The 21,910-nt window shown below is 45.4% G+C and overlaps 1 protein-coding gene across 1 annotated transcript in view; it reads right to left on the bottom strand.

The window, feature by feature from the left end:
* NFATC2 (nuclear factor of activated T-cells, cytoplasmic, calcineurin-dependent 2) overlaps window positions 1–21,910 on the bottom strand; it is a gene marked incomplete at its 3' end in the record, with an annotated part of 123,582 nt that overhangs the window by 21,875 nt on the left and 79,797 nt on the right. Inside the window, exon 7 of the mRNA XM_015423187.1 lies at window positions 11,261–11,401. Coding sequence (XP_015278673.1) covers window positions 11,261–11,401 — 141 coding nt within the window. The remainder of the gene's footprint in view (window positions 1–11,260; window positions 11,402–21,910) is intronic.

The raw sequence follows: 21,910 nt of genomic DNA, 5'->3' as shown, positions 1-21,910 counted from the left end.
GTTTTAAATTGGAAATAAAAAGACTTAAAGCCAAAATAAGCGCATAAGACGTTAAGCGAAGGCAAAAACTGCCAAAATAAACAAAGCGGATTTAAATCGCATAATTTTTGTCTTGTTTTGGGAAACTTACTTCTTGTTGATATTATGGCTGGGAGAGGACGGAGGGCGCCGTAGAAAAAACTGGTGACCAGAAATAACATACCAATGACTCCTTCCCAGAACCAGGAACTACAGACTTTTCTTCACTGTTAGCAAATGCACTGCACCCCCTAATGGAACAGATGACTAATCTCAAAACCATTGGACAGTGTCCAAAAACAACTGAATCAAATGGATAAAAGAACCTCAGTAACTGAAAAAACGTTGAAAAAATGGAAAAACAGACTGAGAGTATTAATAAGAGAGTAGATGAAGCAGAGAAGGAAAGATCCTCCGATAAAATGCAATTAATACAGCTCCAGCTGGAAAGATCTACAAATGTTCTACGCTTCCATGGGATCCCTGAAGAGAAGAACTTTTGGCGGAGGCTTTGGCCCCATTAATGGATTACCCAAACAGGAAGACCTTGTGAAAGAGATGGATGTAGCCTATAGGATCTACCCGGACTTTATAAAAAAGAATAAACTCCCAGGGGAAACCTACCTAAAATTCACGAAACAATCTACCAGAGAACTGGTGCTAAAATCTACAATGGGAAAAATCTTTAAAAATTAAGAATGAAGAGATAAAAATACTAAAAGACATTCCCTTTGAAGAAAACGGAGGAACTTATACAGGATGCTTACTCTCACTCTGTAATGGATCAAATGTTTAATCAGAAATATTATAAGAAAGAAAAGAACTCTAAACCGGATCAGGAGGAAGAAAATGATGAAGAAGAATCCTACTCACAGGATTCAAAAAGCACTACTTCCACATCACCAGAATCATCAGAATTGGAGAAAGGAGCGGCTGCCCCTAAACCTAAGAAAACGAAGAAACGCAGGAAGAAAAGACTCTAGAACAAGAACAATAGTTCTTAAAGGCAGAATTTGTTCTAAGCTATTAAATGCATACTCTTAAAGCAATACTACAATGAATTAAATTGTACACCAAACTTGTAATATTAGGTCACTAAGCCTTACTTTTTGCTCATAAGATCGTTTTATGTATTAGCTCTCCTTTCCCCAAACTAATAGATGATATAGTTTAGAATAGTGGTCTCCTTTCCCCATCAAGTAGTTTCTATGTACCCTGTTTCCCCGAAAATAAGACCTACCCCCAAAATAAGCCCTAGCAGGATTTCTATGCATTTGTGGTATAAGCCCTAGTGTGTCTTCTTGAGAAAAAAATAAATATAAGACAGTGTCTTAGTTTTGGGGAAACACGGTATTAGTCTATCCTTTCCCCATTTCCCATAGTTATAGTGATAGGGCATAGTTTCCCTTTCCCTTTCAATCTTTAGTTGTAGTTTTTTGTAGTTTATAGAAAATGCAAATTAAAAAATCCCCTTCGGGGGCAATAAATAAATAAATTGTCACTACAAACCTCTTTGAATACCCTGGAAGGTAATTTTCTTGAGGAAGATTATCGAAATCTTCAATATCTGGATTCTTCGTTGGAAAGAACTACTTTGGAAAGAGACTATTATGGAATATTTCACTGTGTATCAGAAGATTCATATTTAGTATTATTGTGCTTTATTGTGCAAGGACTCATATACTGAGCACATTGTACCTGTCCAATATAGTAACATTGTTACTAGTTCTATTGCGTCCTGCTTCATGGCTTTTCCCCATTGTTGTGACCACTGCAGATGACAGGAGTTGCAGATTCCAAAGACTTCTGCTCTAACCCAGGGAGGCGATTCTCCTATGTCCTTATAGATCATGCTCTCCCGGCCCTGTGAGTAATCGCAGAGCAGTAATTTTGTAATTTTAGAAAAGCTACTGCAGCTTGAAAGAATTTGGCACTCTGGAGCCAAGTGGCCTTTTTCTTTCTTCAGAAGGATTGAATTCTGTGGTGGGCTTGTTTGATTCATCTGGGTTGAGAGACCGTCCATTATGGCCAATTTCTCTGACTTGATGGTGGGCTGTGGCCAACGCTTTCATTTCATGAGAAAGATTTCTGGGGTGATTCACCATGGCCAAAGACGCATGTCATGGTCTGACTGGACGACAGCCAGCAGAGTTAGTCATCCAAACTGTAGCCCAGCCCCGGAATTGACATTTTGCATGGGGGGGGACGCATTTCGAGGTCCTCTCCCCAAAGCTGATGGCCTGAAAAAGTCAAGTTGAGTCTCAACTAAACATAACAACAGTAGCTGAGTAGGGAAACGGCAGGGGCCGATGCAGTTCCAGGGCTATTTCAACCAATGCCTGATGCCAATTCATGGAAATATACTTAGCAAAAGAAAAAGAAAAAGAAGAAATTTATAAACATTTGATGAAACAAAAGCTCCACTCAAAAATAAAGCCACTGGGAACCTCCGGCTAACAAGTGAGTCACCACCAGGATGCGATGACTAAGCGGGAGAAAAGGGAATTCCATTCCTTCTGCCAGGTTTTTATGTGATCAATTAGCTTTCGACAGGTGATAGAAGATTCGCTCTGGCTCCGGGCTCCAGTTGGTTCCAAGACAAATGCATTAAAAAGCGATCAGTGTCTTTAAAACAAATACATGGCAGAGCCGAATAAATCACAGGCCGGCTTGTTTCTAGGCACCCCCCCCCCATTGTAGAAAGCAAGCCAGAGAATCTCGGCCAGTAGTAGTTGCCTGTGCTAATGAAGGCTTCCCAGCTGTAAAATTCCAAAACCGTGTGTCATGCAGGGAGATGTTCCAAAACACTGGATTCCACCCTGTCTCGGTGATTCTTTTTCAGTTATGGCAACTCAGTTTCCACGGTCACTTGTGCTTATGTGTTTATGTATGCATCCTCCCCGCCCACCCCCCATCTATAGCATTTTTCTGGGATTCCCCCATTCTCCATCTGACATCTGACATTTGCTGGCCAGGGTACAAGAAGACTCTTTGCTTGCTGTAACCTGAAAGTAAAATTCTCACACTGCTTTAAGCAAACACCCGGATCCGTTGCATTACACCCATCCACAGCCATTATGGACATTCTTTGCATGACACAGCAAGAGATTCCAGAGGCTCTCTGCATCCCCAGCTCTTGCCTCATCCCAGAAGCCCAAAAGCTCTATATAGCTCTGCCTTGCCCACAGAATATCCAGATGGCCCTAATAGGCACCAGGAAGGATCCTTGATCCCTACCGTCTAGACAAGCACTGTGTTTGATTAAGCCTTTACGGCTGTCCACAAAAGAGGACAGTGCAGACCACATGGTTCCAAACAATGCCACCCAAAGCACTGTTGACTAAGGGACCAAACAGTGAATGCATGGTTTTCTTCCATGCTGAATGTGGAATGGGATATCATGGGGGAAAGGGTACCTTCCTTTCCTAGGGATTTTCTGGAAAGGAGAGAGACAAAGGAAGCTGTTTGTGGATGCAGAGGGGCACACCTGTACAAAAACGCCTGGCTTTGCATGCACAGCGTTTGGAGAGGAAGCCTGCGAATCAAATCAATCAGAGGGCGGATGAGAATGCGTGCCTTGGGAAGTGAGTTGGGAGCAGAGCAGATATGGCTTCTGTATCCTGTAGTGCGCAAGAGGACAGAGGCATAGATTTCAATTATATTAGACTTTCATCTGTATTAGAAGAAGAAGAGATTGGATTTTTACACTGCCCTTCACTACCCGAAGGAGTCTCAGAGAAGCTTACAATCTCCTTTCCCTTCCCCCTCCCTACAACAAACACCCTGTGAGGAAGGTATGCCTGAGAGAGCTCTTTTGAGAACTGCTCATGAGACAACAGCTGTGAAAGAACTTGTAACTGACCCAAGGTCACACCAGCAGATGCATGTGGAGGAGTGGAAAATCAAACTCAGTTATCCCAGTTTAGAGTCCATGATCTGAACCATCATGCCAAACTGGCTACACCAAACTGGATTTTTTTCAGTTAAGAGTTCTATAAACACATGCTTTGTTTTGTTTTTTAATTATCCAGGGGGGGGGGACAACACCTATTTTATTTAGGACATTCCTATCCTGCCTTTCTTCCACCACAAAACTCTCTATGCAGAATGGAGAGAGTTTCCCAGGAGGTCTCCCACTCAGGCCCAGACCTGCTTAGGATCCTGCATCCACACACCTTCCAACCACATCTAGAACCGTGAGAAACCATGCGACCATCAGGACTGAGAAACTGAGGGACAAATACAATAGGCTACAATAAAGTCCAGGTGAACCAGATACCAGGAGACCTCATGGTCAGCACGGTGTAGTGGTTAGAGTGTCCGACTAGGATCTGGGAGACACAGGTTCAAATCCCCGCTCTGCCATGGACGTTTGACAGTTGGCCTTGTGCCAGTGACACTCCCAGCCTAAACCTACCTCATAGGGTTGTTGTGAGAATAAAAGGAAGAAGGGAAGAATGTTATAAGCCCCTTGGGGTCTCCCGCTGGGGAGAAAAGTGTGGGGTATAAACAAAGTAAACAAATGGCCTAGGTGCTGTTCCGCCAAAGAGACTGCTGTGGCTGGTCAGACCAGTTTCAGCTACTCTGGATGGGAAAGTCAAAGCCCTGAACTCATGAAGCCACCTTATACTGAATCAGACCATTGGTCCATCAAGATCAGTATCGTCTACTCAGACTGGAAGTGGCTTTCCAAGTTTCCAGTAGAGGTCTTTCACATCACACTCTACCTGATCCTTTTAACTGGAGATGCCGGGGATCGAACCTGGGACCTTCTGAATGCCGAGCAGATGCTCTGCTACTGAGCCACATTCCCCCACCATGGCAGTAATGCCAGAAAATTGCTGCCATGCAACTGGACTATGATTTCTCCCAGGTCTACTGGGGATGAACACTGCATTGAGCTGGAGAAGACTGAACTGGCACATATGGGGGATTTGGGAGACTTTTGCCTTTAACTATCTATTTTCCCTTATAATTCTAATTTTGTTACTAGCGCTACTAGAAATGGAAAACTGTTGTACAAATGCTTAAATGGTCTGCATAAAGATAAAAGAATTAATACTGTCCATTTTGTTCCTTTGCTCCTGAAACCTTTGGGCCCCGTTGAAGACCTTCAAATAGAGCAGAGGTGCGGGGCGTTAGTAATTAAAAACCTCAAGGAGGTCAAGCAGGAAACGGGCCCACTGCGCCAGAATGAAGAAGGACTTTAGTTATGAGTGGGGCTAGGAGGTCAAGAGGGGAGATACACCAAGGGCACTTTTGTATGGCTCTCTGTAGTTGCCATTCTATTGTCCCTAGGGGTGGGGAGAAGACCCAGTCTAGACATTTGGAGGGCAACCTCCCAATGGGGTTTCTTCAGCATTCCAAAGGCGATTCATGGGTGGATTTGTAAGCTATAAGGAGAGGCAATCAAACTGCAAAAAGGAGGTTGCTTTCCGCTAATATAATACGCAGGTGGGTGTCTGTGAAGAAGATATATCAGCCGGACCATTCTGCTGCTCTGCAGGAACTGACAGAGAGAGGATGTGCTTCATCCAGGAAGCCACCATGAGATTTTTGGTGGGGTTGCCCAGCTCTGGGTTGGGAAATACCTGGAGATTTGGGGGGCGGAGCATATGGAGGGCAGGGTTTGTGGGGACTTCAGCAGAGTATAATTCCATAGAGTCCACTCTCCAAAGCAGCCGTTTTCTCCAGGGGAACTGATCTTGGTCATCTCAAGGTCACTTGAAATAGCAGCAGATCTCCAGGTGCTGGCTGGAGGCTGGCAACCCTAGATTTCAGGCTAAAGATGAATTATGGCGATGAACTAATGGAAGTTCACTGGGGCGGTTTACAGTACCAAAAACAGTCTGTGAGATTCCCAGCCTTCGTTCTTTTGCCATCCGATCTGGGGTCTCCACTACTTACTGAGAAACAAGCCTTACTCCCCCACCCAACCTGGCTAAGTGGCCACACGGTTTCATTTAAGAGTGAGCTATGCACGCACCACGCTATGCCTCCCCCGCCGATGGCATACATAAACATACTACATGTGTAGCGTACACCCTGCCTCCTGAAACACAATTGCTTTATTCAGCTGCTGCTCACACACGCACTTGCAAAGCCTCCCCAGTCCCCCAGAGTTCACTTCCTTCCGCCATTTCCTGTGCCAGGCTGAGAATGACTGTGCCTTTTTATAAGCTGCTCCCTGAGCTCATTAATATGTACTGTGGTCAAATCAACGTAGCCGGGGTCAGCAAGTTTCATGTCACAGGCCTGATATATGGCAATCAAGCCTTTACAGGACTTTCAGGTCTGGGGGCCAGCTGAAGCTAAGGAATGACTTTCAGGTCTGGGGGCCAGCTGAAGCTGAGGAATCCGTGGGCACTTGGGGATTTCTGCAGCGGTATTTCACCGATGCAGTTGAGAAGCAACTCAGCACATCAGTCTCCCTCGGCCAAGTCGACAGAGGTCTCAACTGGTGTTTTCATGCTTGAAGGCATGGGTGCACACACTTGCGCCTTCAAAGCTTCTAATGGCCTAGGCTAGCCTAATCTCATCGCAGAAGCTAAGTAGGGTCAGGCCTGATTAGTACTTGGATGGGAGACCAACAAGGAATGCCAGGGTTGCTAAAAGAAGCAGGCAACAGGCTTGCCGTTCCCCTAGGGGGGCAGGGGTTTGCCCACTTTAGGGGCCCCGATCTGCCGGCCTGCATCTAGCTGGCGGGGGAACCTCGCCCCCAAAGTGCTGGGATCACGCCAATGTGCCAGGGGGGACACGCTCTAGCACTCAGCTAAAAAAAACCTCTATGGTACCATCGAGTTTTGGGATGAATGCCAGAGCGCCCCCATGGCGACGTGCCTAGTGTGATGACATCACTTCCGGGTGGCGTCACTGCACAGCACACCAGAAGATCCAGGAAGTGAAGCTCCATCCCCCCTGCCAGCAGAAGGTAGGGCCCTGGCAACCCTAAATGGCAAACTACCCCTGAACGTCTCTTGCCTTGAAAACCCTACAGGGTCACCATCAGTCAACTGTGACTTGATGGCATTTTCCACCACCAGGAGCCCCACCAATGACTTCCTTGGGAGATGAATGGCAGCTGCAGCAGATTGTCCAGGTTCCTGCTGTGCATCCATGGCAAAAGTGGGACTTGGAATCAGGCCTTCAATAGCATCGACAGAGCCGCACCGCCAGGTTGCTTCTGCGGCAAGTGAAAGTACAGCTCAGAGGTACCAGGCCCATGAGTCATCAAACTGCAATGGAAAGATAAGCAAGCACGCTTTCCCCTCCAAACGCTGCTGTATGGTGGGTGGGGTTTTGTTTTGAGGTTTGGTGTGTTTCTTTGGTCCTTTTTTTTTCTTTCACAAAAATTCAGGGTTTTGCTTAGCCTCTGCTGTCTTAGAGAGGAAATTAACAGCGCCAGGGAGGATGCACTGTCCACCCACAGGAGCTGATTGTGGCTTCGCTTACCTCTCCGAGCTGCTTCTGAGCATGCTGGTTGCCTTTACATCAAGGCGAGACTTTGCCTTTCTGCAGACAACTCTGAACTGGAATGCATTTAAATGAGCAAGCGCGTATAATGGCACAGTGGCGTAAACACTCTCTTCGCAAAGGCGCTCCCTGTTGCAAAAGGAGCACATTTGCAAAGAAAGTGTCATCACACCTCACAATGTATCACTGCAGTGAAAGTGTAAGGGAGGGGTAGAACTGCTGGCAGATAGGAGACAAAGGTCCAGGGGTCTGATCCCTCTAGGGGCCCACAGAGTCAAGGCAGTCATGTGATTTGTTTCCTACGATCAGGTCTCAGTTTGAAGGGGGTATCCAGAGGGAATCTTAGTCTGGAGCACCGTAGTGGTTCTCGGCAGCTCTAATTGGGCAGGGGGTCATTGTGGAGCACATTCTAGCCTTCATGGTGCACCAAGACATGGTGGAAGGTGCTGTCGAGTTGAAGCCTGTTCATGGCAACTCTTTAGGTTTTTCAAGGTGAAAGAAAAGCAGAGGTGGTGTGCCATTGCCTGCCTCTGTGTAGCAACCCTGGACTTCCTTGGTGGACTCCCACCCAAGTACTAACCAGCACTGACCCAGCTTAGCTTCCAAGATCTGATGAGACCAGAGCAGTCTGGGTTATTCCAGCCAAAGTCACCAGAGACATAACACTTCATAAAGGACAGGATATATTCTTCAGAAGTCCCTCTCCTGTTTAGGGATCCCAAGTCCCCCCAGGGGGCGGGGAAACCCCCACCCCAGAGGCCCGTTCCCTGGCGCCGCCAGATCGGGCCCCGGGGGGAACTCCACCCCGACGTTCGCGTCACCCGAAAGTGACCGTGCCTGGTGTCCTCCCGCACAAGACGCCGGCCGGGAGCCCCCCGCTCCTGGCGAAGATAGACTTGGCAACCCTATTCCTGTTGATAGGGAGAATCTCATTCAAGGGGCTTCTCCACACCAGGATTTTGCTCAGCTTCTTAACTGCATTAGTTTTCTTCCTCCTGAACACACAGTAGCATGTGCTGATTCAGACCACCTTTGCAGTGGTCTGAAAAAATGTAAAGTAAACTAAAAAACAAAAAAACACAACAACTCCAAAACATAAAACCAAAACCCTGGAGAGCAACGATAGGCACACGATACTCTATGCATGGCAGGGGAAACTGATGCAGTTATGAAGCAAAGCTGAACAAAAACCCAGGGCAGAAAAGCCCAAGAAGGTATCCTTTGCTCCGTGCAAGGTTATCATGTTGTGACTTTCAATGAGTGATCAAAACAGGGCTGCCAGGGCAGGACAGATATGGGTTTCAGGTCAGTCTTGTGAGCCCCATTTAACATCCTTTTAAACGCCATCCTGAGTAGGTTATACTGAGTGTAAATTGTGATTTTAATGTTTTGTATAGATTGCTTTAGATTAGCTGTTTTACTGTTTTATTGTTGTACGCCGCCCTGAGCCGCTTCGGCGGGAGGGCGGGATAAAAATCAAATAAATCAAATAAATCAAATAAATAAATAAAACAATCACTTGAATGGCCCTTTGAGGTGAAAATAATTTTTGGGTGATAAAACAGAAAGAAAATGGGAGCCAATCCCCCCCCCCCCAATATGCCGTAAGTGACTCAAAGAGACACATGAGCAGTCAGGCTACATAACTTGTTTTCTGTGGGCTAGCAGATCTGTTGAACATTGGCAGGGTTGCCTTAAAAATGCTAAAAAGGGACTTCCTAATTCACAAAGGCAAGGACACCTTTCTGTGGCTCAATGGAAGAGCCTCTGCTTAGCATGCAGAAGGTCCCAGGTTCAATCCCCACTATCTCCAGTTGAAAGGGTCAGGTAGTAAGTGATGGGAAAGACCCCCCATACACACACCCTGAGACCTTGGAGAGCTGCGGCAAGTCTGACAACAGTGACTTTGATGGACCAAAGGTCTGATTCAGTATAAGGCAGCTTCATATGTTCACCAGGTCCAGGGTTCCTATCCAGTGGCAGCTTCACACTGTGAATGGACATTGGCACCTGTGCACAGGTGAAACGTGGTTTCCATTAGTCTCAGCAGGTTCCCACTCGCCACTGGAAGCTGCTCTTTACAGGCGTCTGAGCTTCAGATGCAGCTTCCTATCTGGTGTAGGGCAGCTGCCATTGCCACATTTTTAAAAAAAGGTTAAAAGCTCTGTTATGCTTCAAGTATCTGGCCGTGTATATCTCTGAACTGCAGCCAGTCCCCAAGAGATCCTGTAGTGGGTGGCAGCTCTTACTAACAACGAGGCCCCCCTCCCCCAATGAGTAAGAGCTGCAGAGGTCAGCCTTAAAATGTTTTCTAATTGTGTGTGAAGTAAATGTGCTGTATCCTCTATTAGTCATCACCCATTGTTTGAACTTGTGCGTTACCTAGTGAAAACAATGAGTCTATGCTGGAGCTATTTCTTGAGGTCAGGTATGATTCAGGTCAGAAATCAAAGCAACATCACTGCTATTCATGGCGGGCTGTGATGAAGGCAAGGGGAAAAGAGTAGTAAGGGTGGATCCGAATGGGAGAAAAGAATGATTATTTACACTAGGATTAGGAACAGACAGCTCCTTTGCCGGACGTGACGCCCGGAGGCATGCTCCCCAGGTTGGCATTTGCTACCCCGAAGCTGGGCAAAAGGGGAGAGAACACCAGTGGTAGCTGTCAGGTTTGCTAGCTACCTGGAAAAATCCCTGGGTGGAAGCAGACACAGACAAATGTTCCTTGGGTATTTGTTATACCAGAGTTTTCAGCTTAATTGGAATGATATTGTTGCACATAGGTAAAATCAGGACTATTTTTGTTGAAGCATAAGAAAGTATTTACAGCAGGGTTCCCCATCAATGCATAAGAAAGTATTTACAGCAGAGGTCCCCATCACAGCTCCCAGCACTAAGTGTTTTCAGAAAGTGGGTGGGGCCAGGTAGGGACAGGAGAGCTTCTGATTGGCCACTGGAAATGTGCCAGATACTGACAGATGAGTGTTTTTCAGCTAGCCCAATATGTATACAGTATGTTCAATTTAAAAAGCATCCTGTTAAACAGAGCTTCTGCCTGAAATGCTGAAGACCTACAATCAGACCTAAACAATAACCTCACTCTCCCTGCCTGAAATGCTGAAGACCTACAATCAGGGTAAACAATAACTTCACTTTCCGACGTTTTGTGGCTGGCTCCACCTCCTGCGACAGCCATTTTGCAGTTGAGTTTAATTTTTGACTTCTAGAAAAGAGCTGTCCCATCACACTGTGTCAGATTTCCAAAGGTGCCCGCTGGCTCAAAAAGGTTGAGGATCACTGATATACAGGAATGACTTTTTGGCAGCATATTGGAGAATAAGAGGCAAGGGGGACTGTGGGCCAGAATAGTACAGGGTAGGATTTGAACATTGGTAGATATAACTCTATGGGAGAGTCCTACCTTCCAAAACTCTCCATCGGTCTCCCTGCCTGCTTCTTGGTGATGGGGAAATTCTACCTTTGCAGTACCCAGCAGTGTACTGAGTTGATCCAGACAGGAGCTAGCTTGATTGGTATAAGGGGAAATGAGAAATGGAGAACATTCGTTCACCCCAGTTGGTTCTCTGGCACCAGTACAGGGAGCTCTAGATTGCCTTTCTCCCGATAGGCTTGATAGGAAAAGCAGCCTTCCTTTCATGTCTGGTTCACCTTGAGCCCATTTGGACAGCTGCTAGTAAGATCCATTCCCACAGGACATAGCCTTTTTCACAAGCAATATTAGAGAAAAATGACGCAAGCAGTGGCGTACCTGGTGTCTTTTCTGTGAAGACAACTTTCGACTCAGCAGTAAAATTCTGGCCGGTCAGAATCATCTGTTGCCCACCGTATACCAGGCAGTTGTCAACATCTTGTCTCTCCACCATCGGAAGTTCATGAGCAGAGCGTTGAGCTGGGGACAAAATACAGCCATGAATGAAATCAAATCCCATTCTCTATTTTTTGGGGGGAGGGGGTTAGGAAATTTCAGAGCTATCCATGGGGTTCACAGTTTTGTCACTATTGCCATCTTCTCGGTGCCAAAAGAGCTTCTCCAGGAGGCTAAATTTAGTGCTTCAAGAAAATGAGGAAAAATAAACTTATGCTCAAAGCATTTTTATTTGGAAACAGTTAGGAGCTGGCTTCGGTGCTTCAGCTGTGCTGGCCTTACTCCTTGTCCTTGACAAAAGAGAACGCGGCTGAAATGAGCTGGAGTCAGCCCATGTCTGTTTCTACTCAACGGCCAAATATTCAAGTGCAAGTACACTACAATCTTGGAACTTTAAATATGCCACCTGCACACTGGATTCCAGTGGAGAACCCTGAATTCTCGTAAACTAAAGCATAACTTGATCTTAGATGGAAAAGGAAGGCTTTTGAATGACCCAGGCAGCATAATGGAACTCAGTCTCAGTCCTCACATTTTCAGATATGTTTACAACAGAATGTTTGTGACTATTCTGTAACAGTCACACACACATGTGCACACATATTGCCACCTGAAAGACACAGTCACAGAATAGTCACAAACATTCTAAGTGGTGAAAGGAAAAGGCTGCATCAAAGAATGCTGAAAATTAATGTGTAGAAGACTGTTGAGTTGGGAGAAAACTCACACTCCATCTTAATGGTAGTTAAAACTGATTATGGAGATGGGGATGTGTCTGTTAAGACAAGGGTACTCCTTCCAAGCATGGTAGCTGAGCTGCAGAAGGTGGTGAAGAAAACTTAAGAATATAAGAAGTACCCTTCTGGATCAGACCAATGGTCCATCTAGTCCAGCATCCTGTCTCACACATTGGCCAACCAGTTCCTCTGGATGGCCAACAATAGGGCTTAAAGGCCAAGACTGGCTCTGGGATTTAGAGAATTAGTGCCTTGGAATGTGGAGGTTTCGATCAGTCACCATGACTGGTAACCATTGATAGACATCCTCCATGAATCTATCGAATCCTTTTTAAAAGCTGTGGCCTGTGGCATCCTACATGCTCTGGCAGCAAATTCCACATCTTAATCACTCTCTGCATAAAGTAGTGTTTCTTTTTGTCCATCCTGAACCTACTGCCCATCAGCTTCATCGGATGTCCTCAAGTTCTCTCTTTTGGGAGAGGGAGAAAAATTTATTTTGGTCAACATTCTCCACTCCATGCATAATTTTATAAACCTCTATCATGTTGCCCCCTTAGTCATCTCTTTTCGGAACTAAAAAGTCCCAGACTCTTCAGCCTTTCCTCATAGGGAAGGTGCTCCAGCCCCCGAATCATCTTGGTTGCCCTCCTCTTTACTTTTTCCAGCTCTGCTGTTTCCTTTTGGAGATACAGTGACCAGAACTGTACAGTATTCCAAATGAGACTGCACCATAGATCTATACAGGGGCATTACAATATCGGCCATTTTATTCTCAATCCCTTTCTTAATAATCCCTAATACAGAGTTTGCCTTTTTCACTTGCTAGTCTGAGAAAGGAAAATCCCTAAAATATAAACCCAAATTCCCTAAACCGTCCATAGGTTTACTAAAGAGTTCGATTCAGTTGGGTAGCCATGTTGGTCTGAACTGGCAGAACAAAGTTTGCGTCCAGTGATACCTTTAAGACCAACAAAGTTTAATTCAAGGTATAAGCTTTCGTGTGCAGACACACTTCTTCAGAAGAGTTTGAGTCCCTCTTGACTTTGCAGGAATATGTCATACAAGATTTAGAGGAATAGGCTCTCAACTGACAAGTCAAAATATGGGGAAGATGAAATGTACAAACTGCTCAAAACAACCAGCCGAACCTTCGATAGTTTCCTACAATGGTCACCACAGCCTCACAGTCATAGACCAAACTTTTCCCTTAGGACAGTACATTCTGCACATAAAAAATACATCTGAGACAGATACCCACTTGGCCTCACTGTTGAGCTGCTATTGTAGTCAGCAAAGTTTTCTTCACATGTACCTTCACCTCTTTGTCCCTGGAACCCCTTTGCCAGTTTGGTGTAGTGGTTAAGTGCACGGACTCTAATCTGGGAGAACCAGGTTTGATTCCCCACTCCTCCACTTGCACCTGGCTGGATGACCTTGGGCAAGCCATAGTTCTGATAAGAGCTGTTCTTGAAAAAGAGCAGTTTCTGTGAAGAGCTCTCTCAGCCCCAACTACCTCCCAGGGTGCCTGTTGTGGGGAGGGGAAGGGAAAGGAGTTTGTAAGCCGCTCTGAGACAACTTTGGGTAGTGAAGGGCGGGGTATAAATCCAATAACTTCTTCTTCTTCTTCTTTGCTTCTCGCCCCACCCTTAGTAAACATAATGAATAATCTATTAAAGAAGAACAAATACTTTCTCCGGTAACTGTCTTGCCTTTTTAAGGATACCTGGCCTGGCACTCTGAGAACCACAGCTCCTTAAGAATGCATGTGTTTGCACATCCCTGAGCATGACTGCATTACAAAATATAGAAGCATTGTATCCGTAGGAATCACCTTATTCCCTCTTATGCTTTATGATTCAGGACAGCTGCAATCTGGGCATCCTTCCCTCACAACTGCAACAGCTGGAAAGGATCACGAATTTCCTTCTGAATGCTCCAGATGTGTCGCTAGGGCAACTGTTTAGGTTAGGTGACCTTGGAGTTCAGGACCTGAATCGGAACTCCTCCACATCTATCCCATCCCTTCTTCTCCAGAGAATTCTTTTCAACAGTTTTGCTTCTTTCTTTGCTCCTAATGCTCTCAGGGTGAAAATGGGGAGGGAGAGGTTACCCTGGGAGGCACTGAACCATGGACTGTTGGCCAGGCCTCCCAGCCTTCCTGCTTGTAGTTGGGCATTTCTTTCCTCCTGTTGCAGCTGAACTGCAATAAAAGGAAAGTGCCTTACATTGAACCAGGCCCTTGATCCGTCAGGGTCAGTATTGTCTACTCACTCTGGTCAGCCTCAGAGGCCCTGCTAGGGTTGCCAGGTCTGGGCTGGAAAATACCTAGAGACTTTGGGGGTGGATCCAGGAAAGGACAATGCCACAGAGTCCACCCTTCAAAACAGCCATTCTCTCCAGGGGAGCTGATCTCTGTCAGCTGGAGATCAGTTGTAAAAGTGGGAGATCCCCAGGTCCCACCTGGAGGCTGGCAACCCTAGTCCCTGCTTTGGGTTAGGCTAGCCAGGTGGCAACCTGTTGTGGCACCAGATCTTTGGAAGTCCCTACCCGGGGAGATTCATCTGTCTCCCTCTATCAAAATCTTTAGCTAGCAGGTGAAGACTTTTTTGTTTCATCTGGCATACCCCCAAAAATGATTTTTAGCCCTCCTTAGAGGGTTGTTTAGGTGTTTCTAATTGAATTTTATATTTTTCATCGTATTGTAATTGTTTAAACATTTTAGTGTTTTTACATTTGCCACCCTGTGGGCCCTGACTGGATGGAAAGGTGGCAAAAAAAAAAAAAATCAAACAAATAAAGAGATCATGCTGAAAATTTTTTTGTTGGTCTGTAAAAGGTACTGTTGGATTCCTGCATACGTTTACTACAACTGCGTAACACAGCAACCCTCTGGAATTCCAACTATCATACAGCTGCAGACGGATTTTCAGAAAAACAGCACAGAGCCCATTCATTGTTTTGGCTAAGGTTGCCAGATGATTGGTACTGGTGGGGGGACCCCTTCAGCTGCTCAATGGAGCAGCAGAGGAAAATGGGGGAGGGGAGGCATTGTTTGATGCCACACCACCTCTGGATAAGAACCCAGAAGTGACATCACTGCATCACACAACACTATAGGAATTTCCCAGTCCTCTATGATTTTTACCATAGAGTATCGAGGAAACCCAAGAGTGTCACATGACATGGCGATGTAACTTCCAGCTATGCAGCAAGAAGTGGCATCACATGATGCTGTTTCGCCGTGTATCTGCTCCCCTAGTCTTCTGCCAGTTGCCGGCACTGGGCTGGCATGGCAAACCTATTTTTGTCTATCCAAGAGCTATTCACTGTGCGATTAAAAATTCAATTCTAAAAATACATATTATCATGCATCACACTTACAGTGCAAACCTAAGGACAGTTACTCCAGTCTAAGCCCATTCAGTGCAGTGGGCTTAGACAGGGGTCATTTTGTAGAAAAAGAGCTAGGGGAACTCATTAGCATAACTCATTAGCATATGCCACACACCCTGGCATCAGGGGCCTGGCGGTGGACCTGCAAGGCCAGTGGGAGTGCGAGGAAGCCCCGCAAAGGCCCTCCCTGGCCCCAGGCAGGCAGGGGTGGGGAGAGGCGGGGAGGAAGCAACTTACCCTCCCTCTTCTCCTGCCTCCTCCTGGCTGAATGAGGGCTGGAAGCGGGGCGACCGGAAGCAGGGGGCGGGGCTTCGTCATGTGCCCCGCCCCCCTGCACCTCACCCGGGGGAACTGTGTTCCCCCGCGTTCCCCCCCGAAATGACCTCTGGGCTTAGACTGGAGTAACTCTCTTTAGGATTGCACTGTTAATCATTTACAGGATTTTAGTTTTTGGTTTTGTTAAGTTAGTTTTTGTTAAGTTAAGAAAGTTTTGTTAAGAAACTCTGTTATTCACACAGCTGGCTCACGAGAGATGACTTTCACAGAAGTTACTTATTTCTTCCACATGGCTTGTATAATTAATCATTCTTTGTAAATAGTCTGAGTTCTGATGAGTTCATAATTGGATTTACTGCTAACAAGAGATTTACAGTTCTGAAATGATATATAGTTTTGAATTATATCCAGTCCCCCCTGAATCCATCTATAGCACTCTAAAAGAGAGAGGCTTACATTAAGCCTTTGAGAATATATCTGCTGAGTTGATTCTGAAGCGAGACATTTTCTGAGTTCCAATGTAGCTTGATAAATCTGTTTTGAATAAATACATCCCCTCACAAAGCCTCCAGTTTAGCTAATAAAACAGTTCTTTCAGTTTCATTAGCTGACCAAACAGGTAAATGCAATGATAGACGCATTCATAGAAGTGTGGTCAATAAAATAAAAAAGTAGAACTTTTCCATGTGTGGATTCTTGTAAGCGACAACAAAGAGCAGAAACAAGATAAATCTGGCATTCTACCATTAGAGGAACCTGGAAAACAGATAATTGCCCAGGTTTAAAACTGCTAGGATCAAAAGTACACATGTAGTATAAAATGCAGGCAAGCTGACATAAAGTTTTAAAACCAACCAACCTGTAGAGATATTGATTTATAACTCCACCCTGCTTAGACAGTCAATAGCTGGACATGCCAAATGTACAGCCGATGCCAATGCCTTCTCGGTATCCCAACGCATGGTATGTACCAGCAGGAGCTGAAGGGAAGCTGATGCAGTAACATCACGTCCATGTGCACGTAGATACAGCAAGTTTGGAAGTAGGCCCAAGCTGTCCATAAAACTTTGCCCTGCATCCTACTGCAATGTTTAAAAACCACCCAGGAGCATCTGAGCACGTGTGCCACCTTTATACAAGAAGGGCACAAGCAGATCACAGTGAGGGGTTGTACTACTTTGGGGGGGCGGGCTCATGGCTTAGTAGGAGAGCATCTGCGTGGCATGCAGAAAGTCTCACGTTCAAACCCTGGCATCTTCAGTTCAAAAGGATCAGGCACTAGGTGATGCAAAAGACCTCAGTCTAAGACCCCGGACAGCCACTGTTAGTCTGAATAGATAATACTGACTTCAGTGGACCAGTGGTCTGTTTTCAGTATAAGAAAGCTTCACAGGTATGACTGAAGAGGGGACAGGATACTGTATGGTACGCCATCTTGATTTAATAACACTGTGAGCACTTTAATTGCAAATCGGTTTGTTTGTTTTAAATGGTTTTAACTGTTTTATATGCACTTGGTACATTGTGCCAAGTAATGTAAGCCGCCCTGAGCCTGCTTGCGGGGAGGGCGGGATAAAAATACTACAAATAAATAAATAAGTAATAAATAAACAATAGAGGTTTATAAAATTATGCACGGGGCGGAGAGAGTTGACAAAGAGAAATTTTTCTCCCTCCGCCAAAATAATGGAACTCAAGAACACCCAATGAAGCTGATGGGCAGTAGATTCAGGACAGACAAGAGGAAAGAGTTCTTTACAGAGAGAGTGATTAAAATGTGGAATTCATTGCCAGAGGATGTGGTGATGGCCACAGGAATAAACAGCTTAAAAGGGGGATTAAATAGATTCGTGGAGGATAGGTCTATCAGTGGGTACTAGCCAAAGTGACTGAGGGAGAACCTCTACATTCAGAGGCACTACTAAACCTTGGAATCCCAGAGCCAGGAAGCAACATTAGGGGAAGGCCTCAGCCTCTATGTCCTGTTGTTGGTCCTCCAGAGGAACTGGTTGGCTGCTATGTGAGACAGGATGCTGGACTAGTGGTCCATCTTATGTTCTTATGTACCACATTTATGGGTATTTTACCCTTGGAAGCCCTACTGGAGCACATGCATATCGTAACAAAGTGACGGGAGGGAGAGAATTAATGGCAGAAAGGAACCTAGAAGTCAGTGGATGGGGGCTGGGATTTTATTACCATGTAGCTATAAAAAAAAGTTTAGGACAGAGTTGCCTTTGTCAAATATAACTAATCATACCCAGATGGAAAGCATTGCACAACTTAGAGATTCTTGCAGAAGAAACCAGTCAATAGCAAGATGGCAAAAACAGACCCTATTTGGTGAAAACCTGCCCATGTAGCAAGAATTCTGCATAGAAAACATTGGCCTTTATTTATAGGTAATGCCCTTTGTATTTCAGTATTACAGGACAAAATGCAATTAAACCCTTACCAGTTTTGAAACACTGGGCAATGAAAAGAGGGGGTGGGAGTCATACAAGAAGGTTGGCAAATAATTCTTTACCAGAATGATGCTTATTAGAAAGTACTGCACGGAAAACGGCAGGAAATGTATAGAGGTTTGGAATCAGTTTTGAACTGGTTAGAGACAAGGACATTTCAGAAAGAATGAAAAACATGAGTTTTTGATCCACACACTTGGTGATATTTGCTGGGATTCATGATCAAAGATAACATTTCCAAATTTGTGTGTGATAAAAATACCAGATGCCTCTTTTTTGTTTAAAACAAATTCTGCAAATTTTAAAAAACAGCAAAGTACTGAATGTTCGTTGGACCTTACAGAAGTAGTCCAAGGAATGGACATTTCCCTTCCCTTTCCCATCTCCCTTTTCTTTCCTGTGAAGATGCTTCTAAAGTAGACTTTTCAATCTCCAGGTGAGGCCTGGAGGGAAAATGTCTGCTTTGGAGAGTGGACTCTGTGCCATCAACATCCACGGCTGAGGTCCCTCCACAGGCTTCAGGCTTCAACCCCCTAATCTTCGCGAGTTTCTTATCCTGGAGTTGTCTACTGTATTCTGAAAGTCAGGAGACTCTTTAGAACAGAGGGATGCAGCAGAGAGATCCGCAGCTTGTGTGGAAATTGGCAGAAGTCACGCCAATGCTCTTGTGTGACCTCTTCTGTGAATAAATCAAACCCTCCCAAACAAGTAGGGCATGTGTGATTTGTGTGATTCTGTACCACCACCACCCCACCACATCCCGGTCTATTTCTAAGGGTTATCTGTCCTCCTGTAGACAACATTCCAATTGCAGCTCCCTATCCCTTTTGATGGGCCCCCTTAGCTCCTGTTTTAGAAGACCCTAGGTGGAACTATGACTTGGCTCCCATATGTCAATGCAAAAGACGGCCACGGCTTCCTTCACCAGATCTCTCCAACATGACTCTCCATGCCTATCTGCATAGCTGCGGAGGACAGCCTGTTCTCTAACACTTTCTTAACTTTCTCTGAAACCATCTATAGAACAAATTTAGAGTCCAGTGGCACCTTTAAGATCAACAAAGCACACGAAAGCTCATACCTTGAACAAACCTTTGTTGGTCTTAGAGGTGCCACTGGACTCTAAATTTGTTCTACTGCTTCAGATCAACACGGCTGACTACCTGGATCTGAATCCATCTATGTTATGATCCTGTGGAGGATCCCTCTTCAGTCAATGATCTATCTGCCCACTTTCCCCAGATGTTTGTTTGAATTGAATACCCTCTTCTGTCAATCACAGTCTATTCCACCCCCCCCAAAAGAGTCCCAAAATGCTCTGAATCTATTACTCACACTGGCTGTGGGTATGTTCCAGCCAAACGGACAGTGCTTCAATTACTAACTGTGTTAAAACTTCTCTTTTATCTGTGGCCATGTCAGGATCTAAAAGAACACTGGCCAAAGGAAACAGTTCCCATGCTTGAACAACAGGAGAAAGTTTGGAGAAGTCGAACTCAAATGGCCACCAGGAACCCCCACAGAGGACAACTGGGGTCTTGTTGTTCAGTCGCACAGTCAAGTCCAACTCTTTGCGACCACATGGACCACATCACACCACATCACTGGGGTCTACTGTCTATCTATTTGGGTGGAGGCCCTGCTAGCAGAAGGCTCCAGAACAAATGCTTCAGCGAAGCTGGGCACTAAGTTTTATGGAGATATGGAATGGGGGAAAGAAAACATTGAACAAATTCCGGAAAATTCCTTTCTGGAAAGAGGGTTAGCAGGAGGATGAGTTCTAGCCCAGAATGAGATGCGGCACTTTGTCAATGTTGCCTTGTCACAGTAGGCAGAGAGGCTGGTGCAGAGAATTCACTGGCCAAGGAGAGTTTGGTCAGCAATAGGAATAATCCATCATGCCTCACAGCCATCCTGGGACATCCACCCAACACCTTCCCAGAGGGAATGGCTGTTGGGTGAGGTTAGTGGAAGGGGATGCTTTCCTTTCTAGACCTCAGCTTTTGCAAATATAGTGAAAACAATGGGGGACTGGGTTATTACTAAAGATCTGAGAGTGGGGTTTTTTTGGTGGGGACAACAGGATCCAAAAACAAAATAATGCTTTGAGAACACAGATTTGTTTTGGTACAGTTATGCAGAAGATAGCACAAGATTTGTTTATTTAAAATAATGATATGCCCATCTTTATCCTCAGAATCTCCCAGGCACTCCAACATTCCCAGGCACTTTCCTGATTATTGTGCACAGACACACCATAAAACTGGTTCAGAATTATATGAATAACTTCTACATCAGCCTGTCGGAACAGAGCTTGGAGTGCAGCTTATGATGATTACTGGAAGGCAATGGTGGATTGGCCATTAAGGCCATAAGGAAAAGTCCTGGCGAGCCAATGACCTGTGAACCTGCTCCCTCACCAGAGTTATCCTGTCCCCAAGCAGGGGTTGTCCTGAGCCTCTTGCAAGGTGGGCATGATCCACCACCACTGTGAGCTGGATCCTGCGCCTTACACAGTGTGAGACAGAGCTGGCAGCCCTATTTATTTAATTCATTTATACCCTGCCTTTCTGCCCTACGGGGACCCAAAGCAGCTTACTTTCATTCTCCTCTCAATTTTATCCTCACAACAAACCTGTGAGGTAGGTTAGGCTGAGAAAGACCCAAAGTCACCCAGTCAGCTTCCATGGCACTAGTGGGGATTCAGACCTGGGTCTTCCAGAGAATAGTCTGACTCTCTTAACCACTACACCACACTGGTTCCCTTAGCCCTGTGTGGGATGGGCAGAAGTCTCCTCTTTTTCCTGTACCCCCCTCCATGGGTGGGGGGAAAGGCTGTTTTTCCTTTCCAGACTGCTCCTGTTGGAAGGCACTAAAACTGAGACAAATAAGGGTGGTAGTGCAGGTGGATTTAATTAAGGGTCTCCTGACCTCATAATTCAAACACCGTCAGCTTTTGGGGGAAACACGAGAGGGTATGGCGTGAAGAACAAAGCGATCCGTTCCTTGAAAATCCTTGCACTCACAGGTTAGAAGAACCAGCCAAAAGCAATAACACAATGTTGTCTTCTTTGGTCTGTGTTTTGGGTTTGAAAATCGTTCCTCACAGCCTGAAAACATGATCATAAATAATGTCTGGCTTCATAATTCCCCACCACCACCACCAAGAGGTGGAAGGGTAAAAAGGAACAAAAGGAAAACAAGGTGTATGGTAGGGATTGCCTCTTCAGCATTGTCATTCATGCAAAAGGTACATGCGGACAGCTGAACTGGCCCAGCAAGCTTAAACTGGTTTTCTTTTGCGCCATGGATTAATCCCCAGTAAATTCATCCTCGCTAGAAGGTTTCTGAAAGGTATTATCGCAAGCAGTTATTTCACACTATTCCTTTTCTTCTCCTCAGGGGCTGGCACTCCATAAAGCAAACCTACAGCTACTGTAGTTTATGAGCGCTGTCTAAACAGAATACTGTTGACTTATCCAGTCAGGGTGTTTACTTTCAATAGCAACAGCCACTGACATAATGCAGGAAAGCCAACTGTGAAACGAAACACTCACTTTTGCCGCTAAACAGTCTTGTTCATGGCACTCAGGGTGGGGATTTTTATTTTGGGGTGGGGTTTTTTTTACTGTCTTTATTTTATCGAGCCGCCACAAATC

The sequence above is a fragment of the Gekko japonicus genome, unplaced genomic scaffold (assembly GCF_001447785.1).
Source record: "Gekko japonicus isolate JY-2015 unplaced genomic scaffold, Gekko_japonicus_V1.1 scaffold737, whole genome shotgun sequence".
Lineage (NCBI taxonomy): Eukaryota > Metazoa > Chordata > Lepidosauria > Squamata > Gekkonidae > Gekko > Gekko japonicus.
Note: the sequence above shows the minus strand (reverse complement) of the source record. Positions and strands in the feature narration are given on the sequence as shown.